The sequence below is a fragment of the Phyllostomus hastatus genome, unplaced genomic scaffold (genome assembly GCF_019186645.2).
Source record: "Phyllostomus hastatus isolate PE091 unplaced genomic scaffold, TTU_PhHast_1.1 phas_scaffold_46, whole genome shotgun sequence".
Taxonomy (NCBI): domain Eukaryota; kingdom Metazoa; phylum Chordata; class Mammalia; order Chiroptera; family Phyllostomidae; genus Phyllostomus; species Phyllostomus hastatus.
Window position 1 is genome coordinate 23,648,635 of NW_025334032.1, and position 21,371 is coordinate 23,670,005.

Consider the following 21,371-nt stretch of genomic DNA (forward strand, 5'->3'; position numbering starts at 1 on the left):
TGGTTTGGGCGGAGCGCCGGGCTGCGCGTCCATTGGCTCTTTGGCAGCCAGGAGCCGGGCTCTGGAAAGAGACCAGACCAGGCGGAAAGCTGGGGTCCCCGGTGTGCGCCGGGTTTGTGGTTGAGGAGGCCTGGTCTCTGCCACTGGGCCCTGGAAGATGGTGCTGGGTGGTTGCCCAGTGAGTTACTTACTTCTTTGCGGCCAGGCAGCTTTGCTGCTGGGAAATCTGCTTCTGCTGCATTGTGTCTCTCGGAGCCACTCGTACAACGCTACCGCGGAGCCGGAGCTCACATCCGCTGGCGCCACCAACCCGGAGTTCTCTGCGGGTGCTTCGACCTGGGAATATGGCGACCCCAACTCTCCAGTCATCCTTTGCTCTTACCTGTAAGCTACCCAGTCGTTGAGGCAGGTGGAGATGGCGATAGGGCAAGGGGTGTATGGGTGTCGTGCTAGGGGGAGAAGGAGAGGGGAGCTGCTTTATTTTTTGTTTCCGGACTCTCCAGCGGAGGACCTGATAGTCAACAAACGGGAGGTAAATATCATGACAGGTTTGTCACTCCTCTCACCCATGCAGGGGAAAACCTTGTGTGTGGGTGGCAGATTCTTTGGGATCCAAAAAAAAGGAGAACTAGGAGGAATGACGTCGAATAGCCTCCGGAAGAAGGGTACGAGATTGTACCTGCTCCATCCTGTTCCCTTTTATCTGAAAGAAACTCCACCATAGGGGCTGGTACTGCGTGAGACACAAATGAAGTAAATTACTTGTCCCTGCCTACAAGGTACTCCTAGAAAAAAAGTAAGACCACTACCATTGCAAAACCAATCCATTTTTTAATATCTCTTTTTAGTCAAATAAGAAAAGGCGTTTGGGAAATGCAAAGAGAACTGGGACTTCTTGGGTCTCAGTTTTGCTCTGATAGCCTTGCAGCTGTTTACCTAGGGAAGAGATGAAGTCACGGCAGAACTAGAATCCATGTAGGGTCGTTTGGATGGCTGTTTGGCCCTCCATGCTTCAGTCTAATTGACACCATCTCTTGTCTTGGGGAAGAGTCAGGATGAAAGTAAAAGTGGAAGAAATGTTTCTTGACTGGTTTGACTATATATATATAGAAACAGCCATTTGCAAAAACCATGTGATGATCATGATTCTACTGATTTATAGACCTGATGAATTCATAGAATGTGAAGACCCAGTGGATCATGTTGGAAATGCAACCGCATCCCAGGAACTTGGCTATGGTTGTCTCAAGGTGGGTTTTTATTTTGTTTTATAAACAAACTCTTCCATAAATGTATGAAAAAGTTACAGAAAAGTACAGACCGTATAAGGAGTATGAAGTTACCTATTTGTAGAATTCATTTAGGATGACTGTGGTTGGAAATTTCTGGCATGGCCAGGGTCAGTGACTGAACAAGACATTTAGTTTCCTCAGGAAGCAGCAATCTCTGTGTCAAAACTACCCGGTACAAAGACCAAGCTGTCTTTGGTTCCTTTGGCCATTGATGTAGACGGATTTGAAGCTGAGATATTACCCCTAACTGTCCTTCAAGGCATGCTCTTTCCTGGGAGAGTAAAAGAAAGGCTTATGCACTTTCTAAAACTGATGGTGAATTGAGCAGCATGTCCGTTACACGTGCATTTGGAGCAAATCTCCTCTTGCCAATTAACTTTCTTTATACCAGGCAAGCAGTTTCTACCATGTGGAAACAAATGTGATCTATTAGTATATGTCTTTGCAGGGGGTCATAGCAATCAAGGAGAAGCCTTTAAAACCAATAGCCTCTTGGAATGGAGAGAAACTATCCATTTCCATTAATAATATCCCTAAAGCTAGGTGAACCTTGCCTACTCAGACTCCCCAAAACCAGTGAAATTCATGTACTTTGTCTGCACTGTGGACTCACCATTGTGTTATATCGTGCTGCATAATGCAAGTCAAGACACAGGTGTAACAGAATTATGGGAAAACATTCTTTGTACTAAATCAGACACAGGAATAAACCTGAAAGTAATAAAACTAAAAAGGCAACTCACACTGCAATCATGTGTAAATAAATATTCTTAATACAGTGAGATTTTTGTTCTCTTGATAGTTATTGATAAAAGTCTGAGTTAGCATTGTATAGAGGTCACTTAGTTTGGCCCATTTAAATTAAAAACTGAGTTGATCCTGTCAAGGCACTCAAACTGTTACTTCCCCTGGAAGTACTAGAGGACCGGGAGTCCTCGGGCACCTGAGTCCCTGGGAGAGGTACAAGGAGACAGCATCGTTATTTCCTACTCCCTTCCCTTTGAGAAATGCTCCGGCAAAACTAGCAGTGAAGCACTTCACAAGGTGCCAGTGGAGAATGTAGAGCTGTGCGTTCTCTCCCAGAATTCAGTCTTACAAAGGGTCAGAGGGCCTGTTCTGAAGTTTGTTGCTGAAATTTAAACATGCTGTAGATGTACTGCAAATATCTGTTAATTACACATTCATGGCCTAAATAAAGTTATGAGTCAGTTGATATTCTGAACTCTTTCCTAATTATGTTCATTTATAATATACATAAAACAGAACTCTAATACACATCAAGTTTTTAAATACCCATTCCCAAATGCTTGGTACTGTGCCCTTTTTCTGGTAAATGAAGGATAATTAAAGCATTGTGTCCAGCTACTGTAAGTGGCATTTAACAAAATTGATTATTAGCTATATTATCAAAGAAACCAGTCATAAAAAAAGAAAAGAGAGAGGAGTTTATTTAAAACAATGTACATTTAGAATGAACGAATTTACAATCACTTGAAGTATGTCACTAAATTCCTTGTTCTTTAGCACAGCTTTCCCTCGCCTTCATTACAATAATTATTGTCCTGAGTCTGTTTTTATTCACTAAGATATATTTTGTGTTACTTGCTTTGGCGAGGCTTTCTTTGTTCTGTTTTAGTTTCTTTTGCTTTGGTTGTCATTCCACAGTTCGGTGGTCAGGCCTACAGTGATGTGGAACACACAGCCGTCCAGTGCCGCGCCCTGGACGGAATTGAGTGCGCCAGTCCTAGGACCTTCCTGCGAGAGAATAAACCTTGCATAAAGTAAGTGTCACTTTGAGTGGGGTGGTTGGTACTTGGATGAAGGTAGAGCTGTTTTCCTTGTCATCTCTTGATGTAAATTTTTCTTTCACCTTAAGTGTTAAAGGATTACTACTGTGCATAATCCATGAAGGGAGGCGACGTAGTTCTAACAGAGACGACACTGGACTGAAGACCAGAGGCCGTTAATTCTAAATGTCTCTTTCACCAACTAGCTAAGTACCTTCGGGTGCTCCTAGTCTCTGTCCCCTCATCTACAAGATGAAGCAGTTGGACCAGATGATCTATCTCTAAAATTACCACTATAGGCATAAATTCTGTGAAAATAGCCTTAGTATTTCAGGAAGAAAGGTTTTATTATGAAAAGTATAAGCCTTTCTCTGAAATTAAGTGTATCTTCAAAGAACTAGTGTTATATCTGCAAACTGTTTGAAGGCACAGAATTTACTTAGGCCATTTGCTAATGAAGAGCCTGTGACTTTGTTTAGTGATGATATTAAAGTAACGGCAATTGAGTATCAGTGCAGTATGTAAGACACACGTCTCTATGAAGATGTCCCCATTTTTAGTTGTCACAAGACAGCAAAACAGGTATATGGAGATCAGCATTCATTTAAGGAAAGTGGGCACTTCCTTAGAGAATTGCATTCAGAGCCACAGCCTCAGGAGCCTGTGCAGGGCACAGCGGATGCCCAGACTCTGCTCCTTCCAGGAGGCCTTTGTGCTAATGTGCTTGATCACTTGTCCGGTCCCGTCCTACTCAGTATTTGTCTTACAGGTCCTCCACATCTTAGCAGGTATGCTTTTGAGATCCTAGACCAACAAGAGATCTTCTGAAGGGGGGTAGGTGGTAAGAGAGTGAGAGGCCACAGAGGGACTGGCTGCACCATCTTTTCACTTCCTTTAAATTCACTGATTGTTTTAATTTTCATGTGGTAAACATCCTCCTTTTCATTCCTTTTGTCTAGGTATACTGGACACTACTTCATAACCACTCTACTCTACTCCTTCTTCCTGGGATGCTTCGGAGTGGACCGTTTCTGTCTGGGACACACTGGCACAGCAGTAGGGAAGCTGTTGACACTGGGAGGACTCGGGATTTGGTGGTTCGTTGACCTTATATTACTGATAACTGGAGGGCTGATGCCAAGCGATGGCAGCAACTGGTGCACTGTGTACTGAAAAGAGCTGCTCCTATGGCCCAGGGAGGCCAGTCTTCTGAATTCATCTCTGCGGGCTCAGAACTCTTCCTTGATGCCAGGCCTGACCATCACTCACCCTCTTTGGAGGGAATGGCCTTGGTTAGGAAGGCTTCCTTGGACTGTGGATTTTCAACCCAGATTCAACCTTGCAAACTAGAAGTGACAAGCAAACACTCTTGTGGGAACCAAGTTTAAACCTCTCCTTGTGTACAAAATGTAAAGGCTAACAACTAACTTACAAGCTACGGAACGGTTTCTACACTCTTTATTTCTGTACATGGCTACACTTTCGGTCCTCTGGAGCAAGTGGACCCAATGGGATGAGCAAAGTGAGTATTTTTAGCCTTGCAATCGATGCCTTTCGTGATCCTGAGGCTCATGCAGAGGAGAACTGAAGGCGAACCAATGAAAATCTTCAGTGGAAGTAGAAATGGCCATGCAGTTTAACACACACGGAAATTCCAACTTTCTGAATTTAAACTGTACTACAAATTTTGCCAATCTGGAATGCTGTTTGGGTATTCTCAGGATGTAGAGTGAAACTCAAAATTATATTTGTTTTGCTAAAAGCTAGGCAATTGAAGTGAACTACCCTGTTAATGAACCCTCTAGTTTCGCCATTATTATGCTTAAGAGGGATTGTATACACGGAAATATATATATACACACGGAAATAATTTTTTCATTCCATTGTGGTTTGAGAGCCAGCAATATCAGACCTGTCTGGGTTAGGCTATCCTCTTGGCAGAATTTTCCTTGTCTAAAAAGTAGCATTTACCAGATTAGGGAGCTCATGTTGTAAGCTGGTAAAAAAAGATTTCATACAAATGATTATAAAACTGTTCTTCATGATTAGGTAAGATAAGGTGAAGAGCATCTTGCTCTTGGAAGGAACAACAGACTCTTACTGAAAGGATATTATTACTGAGTGATGGGTAGATTTAGGGTGTGATTTGTGGGGAGAAGGAGAAACGGAGTGCTTTCTGTAAAAATAAGCTTGCTAACAGACGCTCTCACTGTGGCTACAGCAGTCAGTCACAGAGAAAGAGACACAACTAGACTCTCCCATTCCCAGGTCACTGTGGATGAAGGAAATGTTTTGACCAGTAAGTGGTTTTATAAACTTAGTTCTATCCTTTGCAATCCAAGTTGAAAATAACTGTTAAATACAAAGTTAAAGAACTGTATAGATAAGTCAACTAAGATCCTGCTATTTGGAATAACTTACAAATTCTAGAAACAATCAGGGTAGAACTGTGCAAAGTTTAGTTTCATAAGAATTGGCTTAAAGATCAAGAATCACAGTTAAAATAACTCTGGCTATTCTCCGCCATTACAAAATGGCTTTCCTAAAAGTTTCAGCTTTATTATCCCTGGTCAATACATTCACTGTTCTTATATTATTAAATGGTGGCAATTGTGTAAAAATTGAAACAGCTTATTTTGTTCTGTCTTGAAAGTTCTATACCACACTGACCTTAACCTTCTTCACAACACTAATAGTTGGTAGATTTTTATTCATAATCTCTATACTCTAAGGCAGTGCTTTTTAAATTGTAGGTCAATAAGAAACTGGATCCTCTCCCCTGAAAAGTACACAAACACATAAAATTTTGCATAGATGTCATATTAAAAAACTCACTTCTAAGGGAGGTCTGGAAAACAAACTAAAATTAAAATCTTACCCAAAATAATATACCACCATAAGCCACAAATTCCACCCACCTCACAACTTATTTTTCTTAAATTTCCTTAAAGAGCATCACAAACCCTATCAAAAGCTATTTTCTTTCTTTTTAAAAAAAAAAAAACACTTGGGCAGCTTTCAGGCTCCAATCATTTATGTCGCCAGGAGGAAGAGCTTGGGTAAAAACTCAGGTCTATAATTTATTGAAGTATCTTTTACAGAAGCCCTTCTTGCAGTCAATAAAGCTGTTGGAGATCAAAGTTTCCACTGCTAGAGTAATAACTTGAGAATCTTTAATACTCTGTGACAATCCACAGTTGTCAGTTTCAGTCTGACTTATACATGATATTTATCCTCTGTATCCATAAACCCTGTCCAAATAGGATACAACCTGAGAAACTGATTGCATAAGGGAATATTAATAAAAATGGTTATTTCCTTTGCACTCTGGATTCAGGTTGTTTCTTAGTAGTTGGTAGAAAAAAATCTGTGTGTGTGTGTGTGTGTGTGTGTGTGTGTGTGTGTGTTCTTCAGCTTCCTGACTCCACCTCTGACTGGGGACCCTCCCTGGGACTGGGGAAGGGGGTGACTGTGGATGCTAAGCTCCTGGGTATGACAGGGCCGGGTGACACTCCCCTGCTTCCCAGGAGCATTACAGAAAGGTGGTGCCCCACCACTGCCTGGGCTCCCTCTGGGCCCAGCAGGACAAAGAGAAGGAGCACCTGGCTCCCACTGTCCGTGCCACCGTCACTCATTTCAACAGTGGCCAGCTGCTTTGAAGACGAGTGTGATAGCATGGGACAAGGCCAGAGTGATGGAGCACGGATCTCCGTGGCCAAGGTATATCAGGGGAGGACCTCGGGTCCCTCTGCAGAGTTCTGGAAACTCCTCTTTTTTGGAAAATTAGGTCTCCAGCTTCCCAGCTGGTTCCTGCAGTTAGGACTCAGCTTCTTGCAGACTGATGAGTAGTAGACAGGAGGACAGGGCACTGTGGCTCCTGCGGTCTGTGCTGCACTGCTTTTAGAAGGGGAGGCACCCCCCTGCCCGGCCCAGGGAGGGCTGGGCGCTGCAGGGGATACCCAGACTTCAGCCCAAACTGTCAGACCTAGGAGGCAGGTCTGGATACATTGTGGGACCACCACTGTGTGTGTGTGTGTGTGTGTGGGTGGGTGTGTATTATATCCAGTTTGTGGCTATAGAGAAGTTTCCAAATACTAAGTGTCCTTCTGTCAAGGTTAAATTAGAAACTGGCTGTTTTTCCGTTGTTCCTATCTTTAAATAAAATGTTATCAGCTTCCCAGACTTCCTGGCACTACGTCCTTCCACTGGCTCAGTAAGGCCTCTTAGCAGCAGTACCAGCCCCAGCCTAATGGTCCCTGAACGTGTGTGTGTGTGTGTAAGCATTCATTTTCCTGTGTAAGAGTGAGATCCTAAAACCGCTTGCCATCTTTGGCACATCTTCAATACAAACCAGGTAATATAGCCTTGGTTTTGTTAGATAATTTCTCTTTGTAGCAAGATACTTAATCAATTATTTCAGGTGTGACTGTCAGGACCAAAGCACGTCTTCCCCGACGAACCGTGACAGAAAGGGAATCATTGTCCTTAACAGCTTCGACGACATCGGCCGTGGTGGTAACAGGATGCCCGTTTATGCTGACAATCACATCGTGGTCTCTCAACCCAGAGCTGGGAGAAGGGAGAAAGGATCGTGAAAGTCTGAGAGTGTTACTTGTCCCCAGCCAGAATGTAATGTGTGTCTCCTAGGGCACTGCTATTTTGCTGGCAGTAAACATACCAACCAAGAAACCAGAAATAGCCTCCATCCTTTCAAATATGAGGATTGTTCTAAACTCTGCTGTGAAATCACCTGGAGGACACAATGTATTTAACTTTATAAAATTAATATTCTACCAGAATCACGTGTAAGAAGTTTACTCCTCCTATATATTGGATTTGGTTTGGAGTAAGGAGTTTAGCTTTTACTTTCTATTAATCTCTGACCCCTATTAACCTCAAGCATACGCCCAGTCTTAGGAGCAAACATAAGAAGTCCAAACAATATAATTTTCCCCAGACAGCTACTCTGATCAGCCCACGTGCCCCATCTTCACCCAGAGTTTACGGAACAAGAGTATGTTGAGCTACACTATGAAAACCTCTGCTCCCAGTAAGTAAAAAACCAGTCACCCTTCCGAGTCTAAATATTTAAGACTCTAGTTCTGGACCAGAGTTGAGATAATTTATTGAGTCTCCTACAAATTTGCTTCACTTAGAATGTATATTCTAGCCCTGGCTGGCGTAGTTCAGTGAATTGAGCACGGGCTGCGAACCAAAGCATCACAGGTTCGATTCCCAGTCAGGGTACGTGCCTGGGTTGCAGGCCACGACCCCCAGCAACCATACATTGATATTTCTCTTTCTCTTTCTCCCTCCCCTCTCCAAAAGTGAATAAATAAAATCTTTAAAAAAAAAGAATGTATATTCTAGAAAGAAAAACCACCTCCAACACTGGAATAAATTACAGCCATGCTTTCGATTTGTCTGAAAGTCAAAAATAGGCTGGACAAAGGACATAAAATTAAATGACTGGGAGATATCCTTTAAGAGAAACAGGAAACCCAAGGAAGAATAATAGAAAGGAATACCAAGATACGTAGAGTTTATTTAAAAACAGGAGAAATTTAAAGCAACGGGATGTGAAGAACAGTTTAAAGGTAGATAGATCTAAAAGCATGGAAAGCCTTTAGAATAAGGTTAGTTCAGGGAGAGGACTGGGACACGGCACGAAGAAGGAGCTTATTTATGGTAGTTCTCGGGGTGGAGAACAAAGAAACCTGCAAACTGTTACCGAGTGCAAACTATGCACCAAGTATGAGGGAGTGGGGCTCAGACAGGATAAATGTCCCACAGCTTGTAAGAGGCTGAAGTAGGATATGATCCCTGGTCTCAGACTTAAAAACCCACTTCCTTGCCACTCAACATCTGCCTTTCACAAGCAAGAAGAGCAGCCACAAAAGCAGGATAGCACAGGGGTAAAATCAGGTTCCACCTCCTCGCTGTCTGAGTAACTCTCACGTTTAACCTCTCTATACCACAGCTGCTTCCTCTGTAACATAATGGCTATATCACAAGACTACCGTGGGCTCAAACCCAGCATATAGAACACTTGAAATGGTACCTGACACAAAGTAAGTGGATAATAAATGCCAGCTGTTATTACTATAATTATTGTCACTAGTCTTAGATACAAGTGGATGGAGCTGGAACAGATTTCTGGGTTAGCAGTAACATCAAGCAAGCAGTAATTCCCACATTTATTGTACATCGCATTACGGAGATCTTGTTCAGAATGCAGTTTCTGACTCAGTGGCGAGTCTGTCATTCTGCATTTCTAAAATGCTGCAACTGATGCTAAGGCAGCTGGTCTACAGACCACGTCCTGAGTAGCAAGGACCTGGAGAGCTGAGATAGCCCTGGCCTTGAACCAGAAGTTAAAAATAAGGGAGAGGGAGGAGACCAAGAAAGTCTAGAAAAGCCTGTGACAAGCCAAATTTAGTAACATGAGGCCTAACACTTAGCTATTCTGGACAGGTAGTACCCTAGAGTTTCTTGCCCCCTACTGAAAGAGTTGCTGTAATCCAAACAGATTATTGAGCTCTTGAAAAACTGACCGAGAGATACAGTGACAGAGAGATACTGAAGAAGTTTGAGAAAGCCAGGAGAATAATGGTTGAACAAGCCACCTCTTCCCTCAGTAGTTAGTATAAATGTTCAAAACAACAGTAAAGTCAGCTGGAAGATCTTCTTTGGAGAGCAATATCTACTCTAACCTCTGCGTTATTCCCTTTATGTATTCCTTTTTTTGTTTGTTTAATTAATGCTGCCCTCTAATACTGTCCTCCAGAGTTCAAAGAAAAAGTATTTTAAGGTACCTAAAACATGTTCTTAAACTTTTAACCCTTTAGATTCTTCTGATTCTTAATAGCCAAGGTATTGAAAGGGTAGACTTGGGGATCCTAGCAAAATTAATTTAAACTTAGGCTGTTAACTCGTATCACACTTTCCCAGTCTACAGAGAACCACTTCCAAAAACAAAAGCCCTTACAGTACATGAGTCTAAATCAGCATTACTATCCAGTAGAAATGTAAGGGAATCCACATATGTTATACGTAATTTTTAATTTTCTGGGAACCATATTTTTTTTCAAAAAATGTTAAACAGATGAAACTAATTTTTAAAATTATAACTTACTTAACAGATCTAAAATGTAATTTTAACATGTCATATTTTACTAACCCTTGGTATGTATTTTACACTCTGTTCTAAGTGTTTGAAATCCACTAGAAACAGCACAGAATGGCAGCGTCTCATACCATGCAATGATTACAGTGAACGGCAGTCCTCCCCGTGTCCGTGTCCCACCTTCCCTGCCCTGCCACCAAAAAGCCAAGTGCGTTCAATGGAAAAATACTTCACATGCTTCTGGCTTCTTTATTTAAATAAAGTAAAATTAAATAAAATTTAAAATTCAGTCCATCAGTCACACCAGCCACATCTCAAGTGTTCAACGACCATGCGTGGTCAGGGACCCCCGAGCTGGACGGCCCACGTCTGGGCCCTGCACGTCTGGGCCCTGCACACCTGTCCCACGGCACACAGCTGGCGAGGACTGAGCTGCTCTTACCTTTCCGCTGCTGTTCCTTGAATCACCTCATACACAAAGACCCCAGAGCTCACAGCAGGGAAGTTCGGATCTTGCCTTTTCATTTCCTGAAGAAGGCTGCGAACAGTAAGAGTTTTTCCATAAGAATAAGAAGCACAGTGGATTGACATGAGGCCTGGGCAAAGCCTTTGAAGCTCAGTAAATATTCTGCTTGTTCTCCCAAGGCTCGGAGGAGCCAGAGAGGCTTCCACCAAGTGAGTCACACTTACTCTTCCCTGGGGGTGCTCTGATTCTCTACCAAAAGCCTGGAACCAGTGGACGTTATAAGATACAGGCACAGTGCAAGAAACGACTGAAAGGATAGAGAACGCTGGCGTAGACCGAGACAGACCCGTGCCCCGTGATAAACAGGGCCTGTGGGTGCCCTGTGATAAACAGGGCCTGTGGGTGCCCTGTGATAAACAGGGTCTGTGGGTGCCCCGTGATAAACAGGGTCCCCCAAGGGCACCCAGCCGTAATCCAGACACTTCGTTTCCCTGTCAAGACTTTCCAGCTATGGCTTTTGCTTCTGAGAAAGAAAAAGAAAACCCAGGCATATTCAAACCCATGCTTACTTCAAAGTGAGGGGCAGCATTCGCAGACCCAGATATTTCTTCTGTGAAAGAGTCTTTCCTGGAAAGGAGAAGTGTACTGTGTTAGCATCAACAAAACTTCTCCTCTGTCAGCAGGTCTTAAAAGACACTGGAGTCACAGGTTTATACCGTCATAGCTGCCTTCTCAGGCTGTCAGCTGTAAATATGTGCCTCAGAGAACCTTTGTCATTAATACAGACACTCGTCCCCACCCACCTCCCCCCTTCTACCCCTCAGGTTTCCTGTCCACCAGAGTTCAGTCAACATATTCCTGGGTACAGTTCATGCCCGGTTTTGTGCCTGAAGCCCACATTCCCGCCCAAACCACCATGATGGGAAGCGGGCACCACTGACTTGGTATGCCACAGAACTGTCTCCGCAGTAGATTGAGGGCTCCTGAAAAACACACACACACACACACACAAGAGGAAGAAGTTGTCCTCACTCCCCTTACCTTTCAACTGGCGCTCATGGAAATCTGCCAAGAACTGTCGAATTCGATCTGAGGGAATTGCAAAGGAGATCCCTGCTGTCACCTTCAGTGTATTTATGCCAATCACATCACCATCCTGGCAAGGGAGGACATACCATGCAGTCACCGAGTTGTGCAAACTGAACAAACAGCGAGGAGTGAAGCGAGTGGCTTCGGTCAGAGCACAGAAGCGCTAGGAAACGTGTGCTTCTTCAGTCGAGGTCAGTGGACGTTACCTTAGAGGGCGAAGACAGTGGTAGGAGAGCAGAGGGGACCTACATGTGCAAATTCCTGCTGAGGAATTTCTTTTTTAATCTTGGGCTCACTTATCCTTCGCCAAATGATACTGATTTTGAATATGAGCCACAGTTTGTTATTTTACCCAAACAAGAGGACAAGGAGTACCATATTTTTTCGGGCCATAAGACACACCTAGGTTTTAGAGGAGGAAAATGGGAAAAAAAATTTTGAAGCAAAAAACATTTAATGTAAAATATTTAATAACATAAATAACATAATATTTCACCAATGTAAATGTAAACACAACTCAACAGCAGCATTAACAACCATGATTCCTTCCAAATTGGGGGGAGGAGGGGATGCGTCTTATAGTTCAAAAAAATAAGGTATTTGCCTTTTCATTCTTTAAATGAAGCTAAAAATAAACATGGCAAAGTCAAAAGGCTGCTAGGTTTTTAGCAACACTTCAGTGAAATTATTCAGAAGAATTGGTACATTGACTTTGGGAACAAAGCTCTACTAAACCAAAGCTATGAAGTGAGAAGTACTTTCCTCTTCGTGCACTTCATCATCCTGTAGCCTTTATTAGGTAACAGGAAGGATTTAAAAAGTTATATTATTTGATGAAATGTTTAATCCTGTAAGAATACAGATTGTAATTCAGTAGGTCTGGAGGGTGGCCGGAAATTCTGCATGTGACCCCTGGTCTAGGGAACTCATTGTGTACTGGAGAAAGAAGGCACAAAAAATTGCGTGCAATGTTACGAGTAAAAGCTCTCAACAACTTCATGTACAGTTCATCCTCCTACAAGCAAGTGTAATATGTAAAGATGAACCAGAACCGATCGGCTCAGAAACCCAGAGAGCATGATCACATGATCACAGGCTGTGCCAAACAGCATTGCCCTCTCGTGTTTCCACCTGCGTCTGAGCAACAAGGAGCGCCGGCATTTCCGCTACGGAGACTGAATAAAATGTAAGAGTTAAATATGTGACAGAGCAGTGGATTTGCGCTGTGGCATTTCTGTCATCTAAGAGGATCAAGACTAGAAACCCGGACAGGCCACGTCATTAAATCAGCATTTTGGGATGAGAGACAGTCCTTCACAGGAGGTAGCAGGGGGTCTTCAAGGAAGTACATTACACAGTACAGTTGGCCGTTTGACATGGGTCTGAGCTAGTACCCAGGACTTTGTTAACTACCCAACGAACACAGAAAGCATGCTGAAGAGATGTAAATAAAGTATTAGTAAACCCTGATGCTCTCCGTTGGGTGAGACCACATGCCAGGATGACAAATCCACTGCAGATCTGAGATTCTCCTTAACCGTTGGCGTAAGATGCGGTCATAGCAAAGCATCATACCACGGATTTCTACACTTGGATCAGTCTGCACCATGGACTTTATGAAGTCTTTAAAAGGAAGAGACATGAGGCAGCAAGGAAAGCAGCCACTTACCAAGTTCACCAGAGGGCCCCCAGAGTTCCCGTGCTGAAGACAGAATTTGAAAAAGCCATCAGTACTTTTCTCCTTGTCAACTACTCATGGTTCCTAAACAGGTTTACTGGAAGCAGCCTGCTCTAGTGAGCCCCTGTACCCCCAAGGCAGGCAGAGTTGTCCCCCACTGCCCCCATCATCATCAATACTGAAGTCACTGCAGGTAAAGAACGACAGCAGAAGGACCCCCACTGCCTGCAGCCCGGTGAGCCCTCTGACAGACCCTAACAGACCACCCAACATCATGGACGCCAGTTATCATATCAAACAGGCTGAACTCTTAACTTCAAGGCATTCCATCCCTCTCATAAGGATCTAACTGAACTCCGGACATCGCCAAAAGGCCAAAAGGAAAAGAAGGCACTCTGCACTGTTCTCCCCATCGCACTTCCAGTATCTTATGGGCTCACAGTGGCCCTCCCAAGTGACTTACGTTAATTATGGCATCGGTCTGGATATAGTCCATGTCTGAATCCTTCAGCCCTAGTTCTCTTCCCTCTCGCTGTGTAGTGCTGACAATCCCTGCAGTTACTGTGTTCTGCAGAGAAAATGGGCTGCCCAGGGCCACCACGAACTCTCCAGCCCGCAGGTCAGATGACCTTCCCAGCAGCAGTACAGGAAGGTCAGTCTGCACAAGGGCAAGGAGGGATGGGGAGGACAAACCAAGAAGAGAATCAAGCAGTGTTTGTGTGCAACAACACATGTACGACACAGTCTGTGTCTTTGGGCATTTATAATCCAAGAATGTCCCCCAACTCTCACTTCTCAAGATGATTGGGATCATCTCTAAAGTCTAAAAATATTGCTTTGTAGAAATTACTATAAATAAACCACAAGTGAAGTAACTGATGAACATGAACTGACATTAGCAATTTGCTTAGCACCGGTCCAGCTCAAAACTTTACAGAGTTAATTGGCCACTAAATAAATAAATAAATAAATAAATAAATAAATAAGATCACCCAGAGCAGCTCCTCTCAAACGAGTCACCTAGGGAGCTTAAGAAAACTCAGATTCTAACTCAGTAGAGCTGGCTGGGATCTGAGATTCTGCGTTTCTAAAGATTGCTTGGATAATGTCAATGCCACTACTGTGCAGACCACCCTTGATAGAACAGGACCTCAAAGTATCCCTTAGCCGCTCTGAAATCATTGCGATCATTCATGGTACTCCAAGAGAGTACTCTAAGGTAAATAAATTTCCTAGAAGCAGCATCTATTGAAGAAAATGGTGAAGAAGAAGAAGAAAAAAGACTGCTTTATAGTTAATAGAAATTGTTATGGGTGTACTGACTGGCATGGAAGAAAATAAACAAAAGAGAGAGTAAAAAAGACAGAAAATGAGGAAATTAGAAAACAGCATACACTGGGTGAAAAGATGTGGTGTGGGTGAAAATGGAGGTGGGGGAGAAAATATGAGCAAATTGATGAAAATCCCCCCAATACACAGGCTCTGATTTAGCCCTCGCATACTCACATTTGGCTCAATCTTAATCAGCGCGAGATCCAATTTATGGTCAACGTCCTTGACAGTGGCTTTATACTGGGCCCCACTCTGAAGCTCTGCCTGGATTCGCTGCCGGTTGGTGAGGACATGGGCATTGGTAACAATGAGCCCATCCTCAGACACGATGAACCCAGAGCCACTGGATGCAGGAATCTCCTCCCCGCCGAGAGGGGACCTGTCTCAGCAAGACAGCAGCATAAGCAGAGGGCAGGGCAGCGAGGGCACCCACCGCAGTCTGGGAACCTCACGTTTATCGAGCACACCTGCAGCACAGTTTTCTCATACATTTTACTTTGCCCTGCCTGTGTTTTCATGTTCTCCATGTATAGCTGGACTCTGCAGGTTCAGTGGCCACGGAGGACCGACTCCAGCTCTCCTTTTCCAGGGACTCACCCTTCTTCAGGGTGGCTCAGAGCAGCAACCTTCAAAGAGGCCTAACCTCACCTAACCCCCTAACCACAATACTGTGGGCAAAAGTAGACCTAGTGCCAAATCGGGAGGACCCAGGCAGGGACGGAGTCCAGGAAATCTGTTTCCTGTTTCAGTTCCACTACCAACCGGCCTTGTGGCAGGGGATTTCCTTCCACGGCAGTGAGGGGGCTGAGCAAGACTGTCCAGCTGCTCTCTAGCTCTTGCTCCTGACTTTTAATTTGGTCTGTGGGAGGTGGGGGAGAGAAAACTCCCAGCCATCTAAAGTGTGTAGGAGCTCTCAGATTTGGAAGTCAGAATCCCTATCCCTTCAATGACCTTGACCAGGTAATTGCACCTGTTTGAGTCTCACGATTTTTACCACTACCTGATGCTTTATGCGGGGCCGGGAGCGGAAAATCAGCGGGTAGCTAGCGGATGACCTCCTCCTACCTCCTTTACCTGCGAAACAGCAGCAAATGAACCACAGATGGCGCCACCTTCTCAACCACCTCTGCGATGAAGTTGTACTTGCTCCTGAGCCAGCCTGCACTTCTGGTCCCTGTGAAAAAATGCTCCATTCTTGGGGACAATGGGACCCTCGCCTCTTGACCCTCTCAGGGGTACCATCTCAAATCTCTCCATCTCTCCCCTGCGTCTCCCTCCACCTTCCCTCGGCTTCTGCTCTTCAGCCTCCCCCATCAGTGTTTTTCCCTGCGATCCCATAAGGACACAGGGCTTGAGGGAACCAGACCCCTCATGCCGGTAAGGAAGGGAAGGAGGGAAGGAGGGGAAGGGAGAGAGGGAGGGAGGAAAGAGAGAGAGAAAAAGAAAAGAGGAAAAAAGGAAGGGAGAAAGGGAAGAGAGAAAAAGAAAAGAGGAAAAAAGGAAGGGAGGGAGGGAGGAAAACGGAAGATGGCCTTTAACAGGTGTGGGGAGGAAAACTGGGGGGAAAATACAAAGGAATTGGTAGAGAGACGCCTAAACCTAAAAGGGGAATAAAATCAGGAACGAGTGGAATCCCTAAGGCCAATGGAGAAGAGTAGAATCCCTGGCGAGCTGCGTGATTGAAATACATTCCCTTAGAAAGTTCCAAAAGTGCCCTCAGAGCCCGGGGCCCCGACACCTACCTGGATCCTGACAGTCTCCCTTCTGCACCGGCAGGGCCGGGAGTACCCCACGGCGGCGTGCGACGCGGTTCTCAGCACGGAGCGCGCACAGGCTGGGGTAGGTGCGCCCGTCGCTGCCGCACACAGCCGCCCCAGTCGCGGGGCAGCCGCAGGTGCCCACCCGGGTGCCACCCAGGCGCTGGAGGCTGAACGGCGCGCCGCACTGCAGCCCCGGGGCACAAGGCCGGCCGAGCGCCCCACCGCAGACCTCACCCTCGGCCGCAGCGCACACGCGGCAGCAGCCGCAGCCGTCCATCACCGGCCCCGCGGAGCAGGTGGGCAGCGGGGGACAGCGCATCGGCTCGCAGACCGCGGGGCAGAACGGAGAGCGCCACGTCCTCCGAGCCTCCACCCTGGGAATGGGCACCGGCGGCAGCAGCAGCCACAGCAGCAGGAACTGTCCGAGCCCAGCTCGTCGAAGCAATGGTCTGGTCATCCTGCTCCCTTCTCCCTCCCACTCTTCCACTCGCTTTACTCTGGAACCTCAACCTCTCTTAAATGACCAGCACTCTGCCCCGGCTGGGGTGCCGCCTCCACCGTCTCCGGCTTACGGGGCAGAGCCTGGCAGGCCTGTCGGCACCCACACCCACACATCTTCCCACCACCCGTCTCTCCCCAGGGCCACCCCCACCCCCACCCCGCCCCCTGGCCGGGGGGCCCAGCCCTACCCTGGGCAGGGACCTACTTCGTGAAGTCCGCGACACCAATGGGGGCAGGCTGACAAGAGCGATCACCCATCCAAGGTCAGCGTTAGGAAAACACACCGCATTTCAGTATTTCACATGGTTTTATTACAAAACAAGCAACAAAACAGTTTTAGAAAATTATTTTTTGCTACATACCAATTCAGAGATCACATAAAATGAGAAGCAAAACAGTTTCCATGCACTCAGCTCAGGGCTTACGGCGCGAGCGCATTTCACAGCGGACACACACGGGTTCAAACACGGAATCATGCCGCACCGTCCCAAGCAGCAGGGGAAGGGTCAAACAGCTCCACGGGAATAAGGCGAAAAGTGACCTTGATAAAAAGGTTTAGTAAACCTGTCCATTTCTGGCATGTTCAACATTTTTAAACACAGCTGACTTGGGAAACTCCATTTCCAAAACATTTTCACATACATATGCCTGTTTACTTGGTTCACAGTGAAAACAAACCTCAAATCCCACTGCTCAACTACTGAACCTGCTAGTTTTTTATTGGGTCCTTTTAGCCTACGTCAGAGCGGTTATGCTCAGGAAGAGGAAAAAAACTTTTGCTTCAAGTGAACTCCGAAGCTGGACCTTACATTTGCTGTTTCTCATGGGCGTCTTCCAGCATCCTGCCCAGAAACAGATGTGTAATTCCAACATTTTGACCTGAGGTCACTCTAGTCAATGTATGTTTATGATGTCTCACAGTGCGCAAAGGGCCCAATTGTGTTTAGCAACCATCAGCTGACTTGAGACAGCAAACCCTTAAGCTTTGCATAACAGTGGACGGTGAGTAGTTCAGCTATTGGGAAGACCACTTGGAATGCTGCTACATACAGTGAGTCACGACCCCGCCAAAAGCTTATGAAAAACAGCACAACTCAGAGGTTTGTTTATTCCACAGAGAAAATGCAGTACCTTTCTCAGTTCCTTTTTTTAAAACTCGGATTTATTCCAGAGCCTATGAACTTAACTACTAACCTATAGTGCATCCTCACCCTATTTTTTCCATTTGGTTCCATTTTATACATTTAAAACCAAACACTTCAGTCATACATACATCTTTGGCTCACATGTATAACGGCATCAGAAGGCTGTGATGTGAAACTGGCCAGAAGGTAAGAAATACGGACACAAAAGGAGTTCTGAAATAAGGTTTGGGAATGAGAGCGCATTCAAGCTTCATCTGAAGATAATTCTGTTTCTCTAGTGTTGGAACCACATTAACAATGTTCTGACTTGAAACTCCCAAGTAGTTGCCAGCTAGAGTCCTTGTTTTTCCCTCTATCATGACAATACAATCTGGATTTATAAGCATGTTTAATTTAACACATTCTCAAAATAGACCTTACTGAATAAGAAACATTATTAGCTTACTTGATGGCCAATTCTTTTAGCAGTAATAATCTAACAGAGAGTTTAATTTTTAAAAGAGAGATGGGTAGATTTTTATAATTTAAACACCAAAAGACTTTTATAACTGAAACTCTTCATGAGATAGGGAATGTTTAGAGATCTCAAGAGTCCCCAGTTTATTTTCATTAATTCAGTATCACTTACTGTGCACTTTCTTTGATCTAGCCAAACAATTTTCTGGAGGAAAACTGGAATACGAAACCTGAGACAAGGAGCTTTGAGAATTTGGAATGACGTCTTGAAAGCAGGCTACTTGAAGTATGTGGTAACCCTGACTACTCACAAATAAATAATTCCCAAAACGAGGATTTCTGAGGACAAAAGTACACAAGAGTCTGCAGAAAGGAGAGAGGGGGCAGGGGAGAGAGAGATGGATACAGTAGCAGATGTCCTTTTTGATACCAGGACCGGGGGGCCACATGGTGCCAGCGAAGGACAGCTTCGACACAGTGCGGTCAAGAATCATTTTCAGCCTGACACTGACTTCCAGGAAGCTGCAGTTCTGGGGAAAAAACCTAAGATTTCCCTCAAGTCACTAAGGATTCTCTGGTCACATCTTTTTGCCTCTGCATTCGATTTGGACATAAGGAGGGAAAGGGATTTACTTAGGTGAAAAAAGCTTCTCTTAGCCTCTTCTGCTAGTCATTAATTTTTTAATTTAAAGATATAATTAGTTGATCTAGCTGATAAAAGTTATAGACAAAAATGAGTTATGTTTTCTCTCCCTTTAGGGGACCCTGATAAGTTCCCAGTAGCAATTCACCATGTAAATTGGACAGACGAATCCTCCCAGGAACCCCAGAAATAGTACCCTTTTGTCAAATGAGAGAAGGCACACCCTAAAATTTGGGTGGAAAATGCCATCTATGCTCTTCTACCTAGGAAATCTCTAGTTGGTGATACATAGCCTCTAAATCAATGTTTCTATGCAGTTTCTATTTTATTAAAAATATAAATATCTATCAAGATTATCTTTGCATCTCTCTGCTCTTAACTACATGGAACTGCATCAGATTACAAGGTCGGATCATGCAAATACACAAGGTTTCACTCAAAGGGCAACACAAAGAATAAAAAGAAAGCAACCTGCCAGGGTATACACTATTACAGCACTGAAATTTAGACTAATATTGGCCCATCAAAAAAGAGCTGTGAGGCAAGGATTCAAGACAACCTGTCTCTGCTAAAACAGACCTTTCCTTATGTCTGGAAAACATGGATCCAAAAAACTTAGCTTGGTGAACTCTAATCCATCTCTTCCCGGCACCTATTTCAAAGCAAATCTAAAACTCTAAAACAGAGATCTGATCTATCACACAAGTGAATTATCACATACATATCAACCTTCCACACATCCCAACATAACACCACATCAAGAGAAATGTCTGCTCTGTTCTCAGTCGTCATAACATTTAACACTGATAAGCCCATCCCTGGGGGCCGGACACAGAAACCAGGTTGGGCTGGTCTGTCCCTCACACTGACAGTATTTGGGGTCAAAGCACATCTAAACAAGAACGGAGTAATTCTCAAAACTGCTGCACTAAGTGAATCATTCCCCTTGCCTTACAAGAGGTCTCTATGTCTCCCCCTGCGGGGTTCCCAGGGGATCTGCCCTGGCAGACATTCTGAGGGTCATCGGCCAGCCCCCAGATTGTCACACCTCCCCTCAAAATGAACCCCGGTCAAGTGGAGCCTGGCTCATCCCCCACTCCTCCCTCCTTTCAGGTGGGTTAGTTGCCACCCTTCTACTTCACAGTCAAACTTTGGCCAAAAAACAGGAATAGGATAAAACCAGATCACTGGCCTAAGATTCTGTGCCTGTCCTGACAACAAAGGGAAGGAGCTAAAACAAGGACAAGCAAATAAAACTTAGTTGGGGACGAGATTGGAATTCCAACCTCCTCTCACTAGGGTGACCTTGCAACAGTCGAACAAGAGTCCGCCTGCTCTCCACTGAGCATGCCTACAGGTCTAACCTAGTGATTTTCCCAAATTAAATACCCTGCACTGATTTTTTGTATAAAAGCCAGCTGGATGGGCCCCTCCCACATAGCATCCACAGGAATATGAGTGGTATAAAGACTTCTGACTATCCTCCAACAGACAGGGAAACTGAGTCACGGCCTCCTCCTCTTGAGTCCTTCCCACCCCACCCTCCCAGCGCACTGCGCCTCATCACACATCAGAAGTCCGTATGTTCTCATCATCGAGGTTGAACATAAATGGTTTCTCCTTGGGGTGTTGGGGTTCTGATCGGTGCCTTATCCGGGAGCTGGGCAATACCCCAGACGTATTGCTCTCCCCAAGTCGAGACGTGAACAAAGAGTCCTCAGGAGTCTCTTCAGCCACCTGGAGCTTCTCTCTGGCCTGGGGGACGGGCGTCCAGGGTTGCCAGGAGGAGGCCATAGAGGGGGCTTTGCAGAGGGCCTTCTTCTCTTCCACAGGCGGCCGCCCCCTGCCGAAGACAGAGTTGGGCCCGCCGGAGAGGCTGGAGCTTCCAGGGCGGGTCAAAGAAATGGATCGAGAAAAGGATAGGTCCTGCAAAAATAAAAAGGAAGAAAAATAAAGGAAAGTAAGGACTTTCCTGACAATGTTTATCATTGTTTATCAACATCCCAAGGCCCCTGGAAAAGCACCCAGGTTCACCACCTCACAGGTCCGGAGACACTTGTCTTCGGAAACCTAATAGGTCCAATGGGATTCACGCC

General features: G+C 45.0%; 3 protein-coding genes across 6 annotated transcripts in view; 1 reads left to right on the plus strand and 2 right to left on the minus strand.

Annotated features, from left to right (window-relative positions):
- Positions 1-52: 52 nt before the first annotated feature.
- On the plus strand, positions 53-6,404 carry TM2D2 (TM2 domain containing 2). The gene is made up of 4 exons (XM_045821571.1): positions 53-384; positions 1,163-1,250; positions 2,958-3,073; positions 4,039-6,404. The coding sequence occupies exons 1-4, from the start codon at positions 158-160 to the stop codon at positions 4,250-4,252; spliced, it is 645 nt and encodes a 214-aa protein (XP_045677527.1). The 5' UTR covers positions 53-157; the 3' UTR covers positions 4,253-6,404.
- On the minus strand, positions 5,537-17,110 carry HTRA4 (HtrA serine peptidase 4). Its single transcript, XM_045821570.1, has 9 exons — positions 16,513-17,110; positions 15,845-15,944; positions 14,945-15,149; positions 13,902-14,096; positions 13,430-13,462; positions 11,713-11,827; positions 11,241-11,298; positions 10,648-10,743; positions 5,537-7,648 (listed from the first exon to the last, which is right to left on the minus strand). The coding sequence occupies exons 1-9, from the start codon at positions 16,985-16,987 to the stop codon at positions 7,483-7,485; spliced, it is 1,443 nt and encodes a 480-aa protein (XP_045677526.1). The 5' UTR covers positions 16,988-17,110; the 3' UTR covers positions 5,537-7,482.
- A 209-nt stretch (positions 17,111-17,319) lies between these two features.
- PLEKHA2 (pleckstrin homology domain containing A2) overlaps positions 17,320-21,371 on the minus strand; it is a 70,921-nt gene continuing 66,869 nt past the window's right edge. For all 4 annotated transcript variants that reach the window (XM_045821305.1, XM_045821303.1, XM_045821304.1 and 1 more), the window contains exon 12: positions 17,320-21,201. In XM_045821305.1, the coding sequence (XP_045677261.1) occupies positions 20,839-21,201 (363 nt within the window). In that variant the 3' untranslated portion in view covers positions 17,320-20,838. The remainder of the gene's footprint in view (positions 21,202-21,371) is intronic.

What these genes read in the sequence shown, in the direction of transcription:
- TM2D2 (XM_045821571.1), top strand. Translation starts at nt 158, where the DNA reads ATGGTGCTGGGTGGTTGCCCAGTGAGTTACTTACTTCTTTGCGGCCAG. An exon ending in TTGGCTATGGTTGTCTCAAG is followed by an intron (nt 1,251 to 2,957) that starts GTGGGTTTTTAT and finishes GTCATTCCACAG; the next exon opens with TTCGGTGGTCAGGCCTACAG. An exon ending in GAGAATAAACCTTGCATAAA is followed by an intron (nt 3,074 to 4,038) that starts GTAAGTGTCACT and finishes CCTTTTGTCTAG; the next exon opens with GTATACTGGACACTACTTCA.
- HTRA4 (XM_045821570.1), bottom strand. Translation starts at nt 16,987, where the DNA reads ATGACCAGACCATTGCTTCGACGAGCTGGGCTCGGACAGTTCCTGCTG. An exon ending in GGGAGACTGTCAGGATCCAG is followed by an intron (nt 15,945 to 16,512) that starts GTAGGTGTCGGG and finishes ATTTTTTCACAG; the next exon opens with GGACCAGAAGTGCAGGCTGG. An exon ending in CCATGAGCGCCAGTTGAAAG is followed by an intron (nt 11,299 to 11,712) that starts GTAAGGGGAGTG and finishes TCTCCTTTCCAG; the next exon opens with GAAAGACTCTTTCACAGAAG.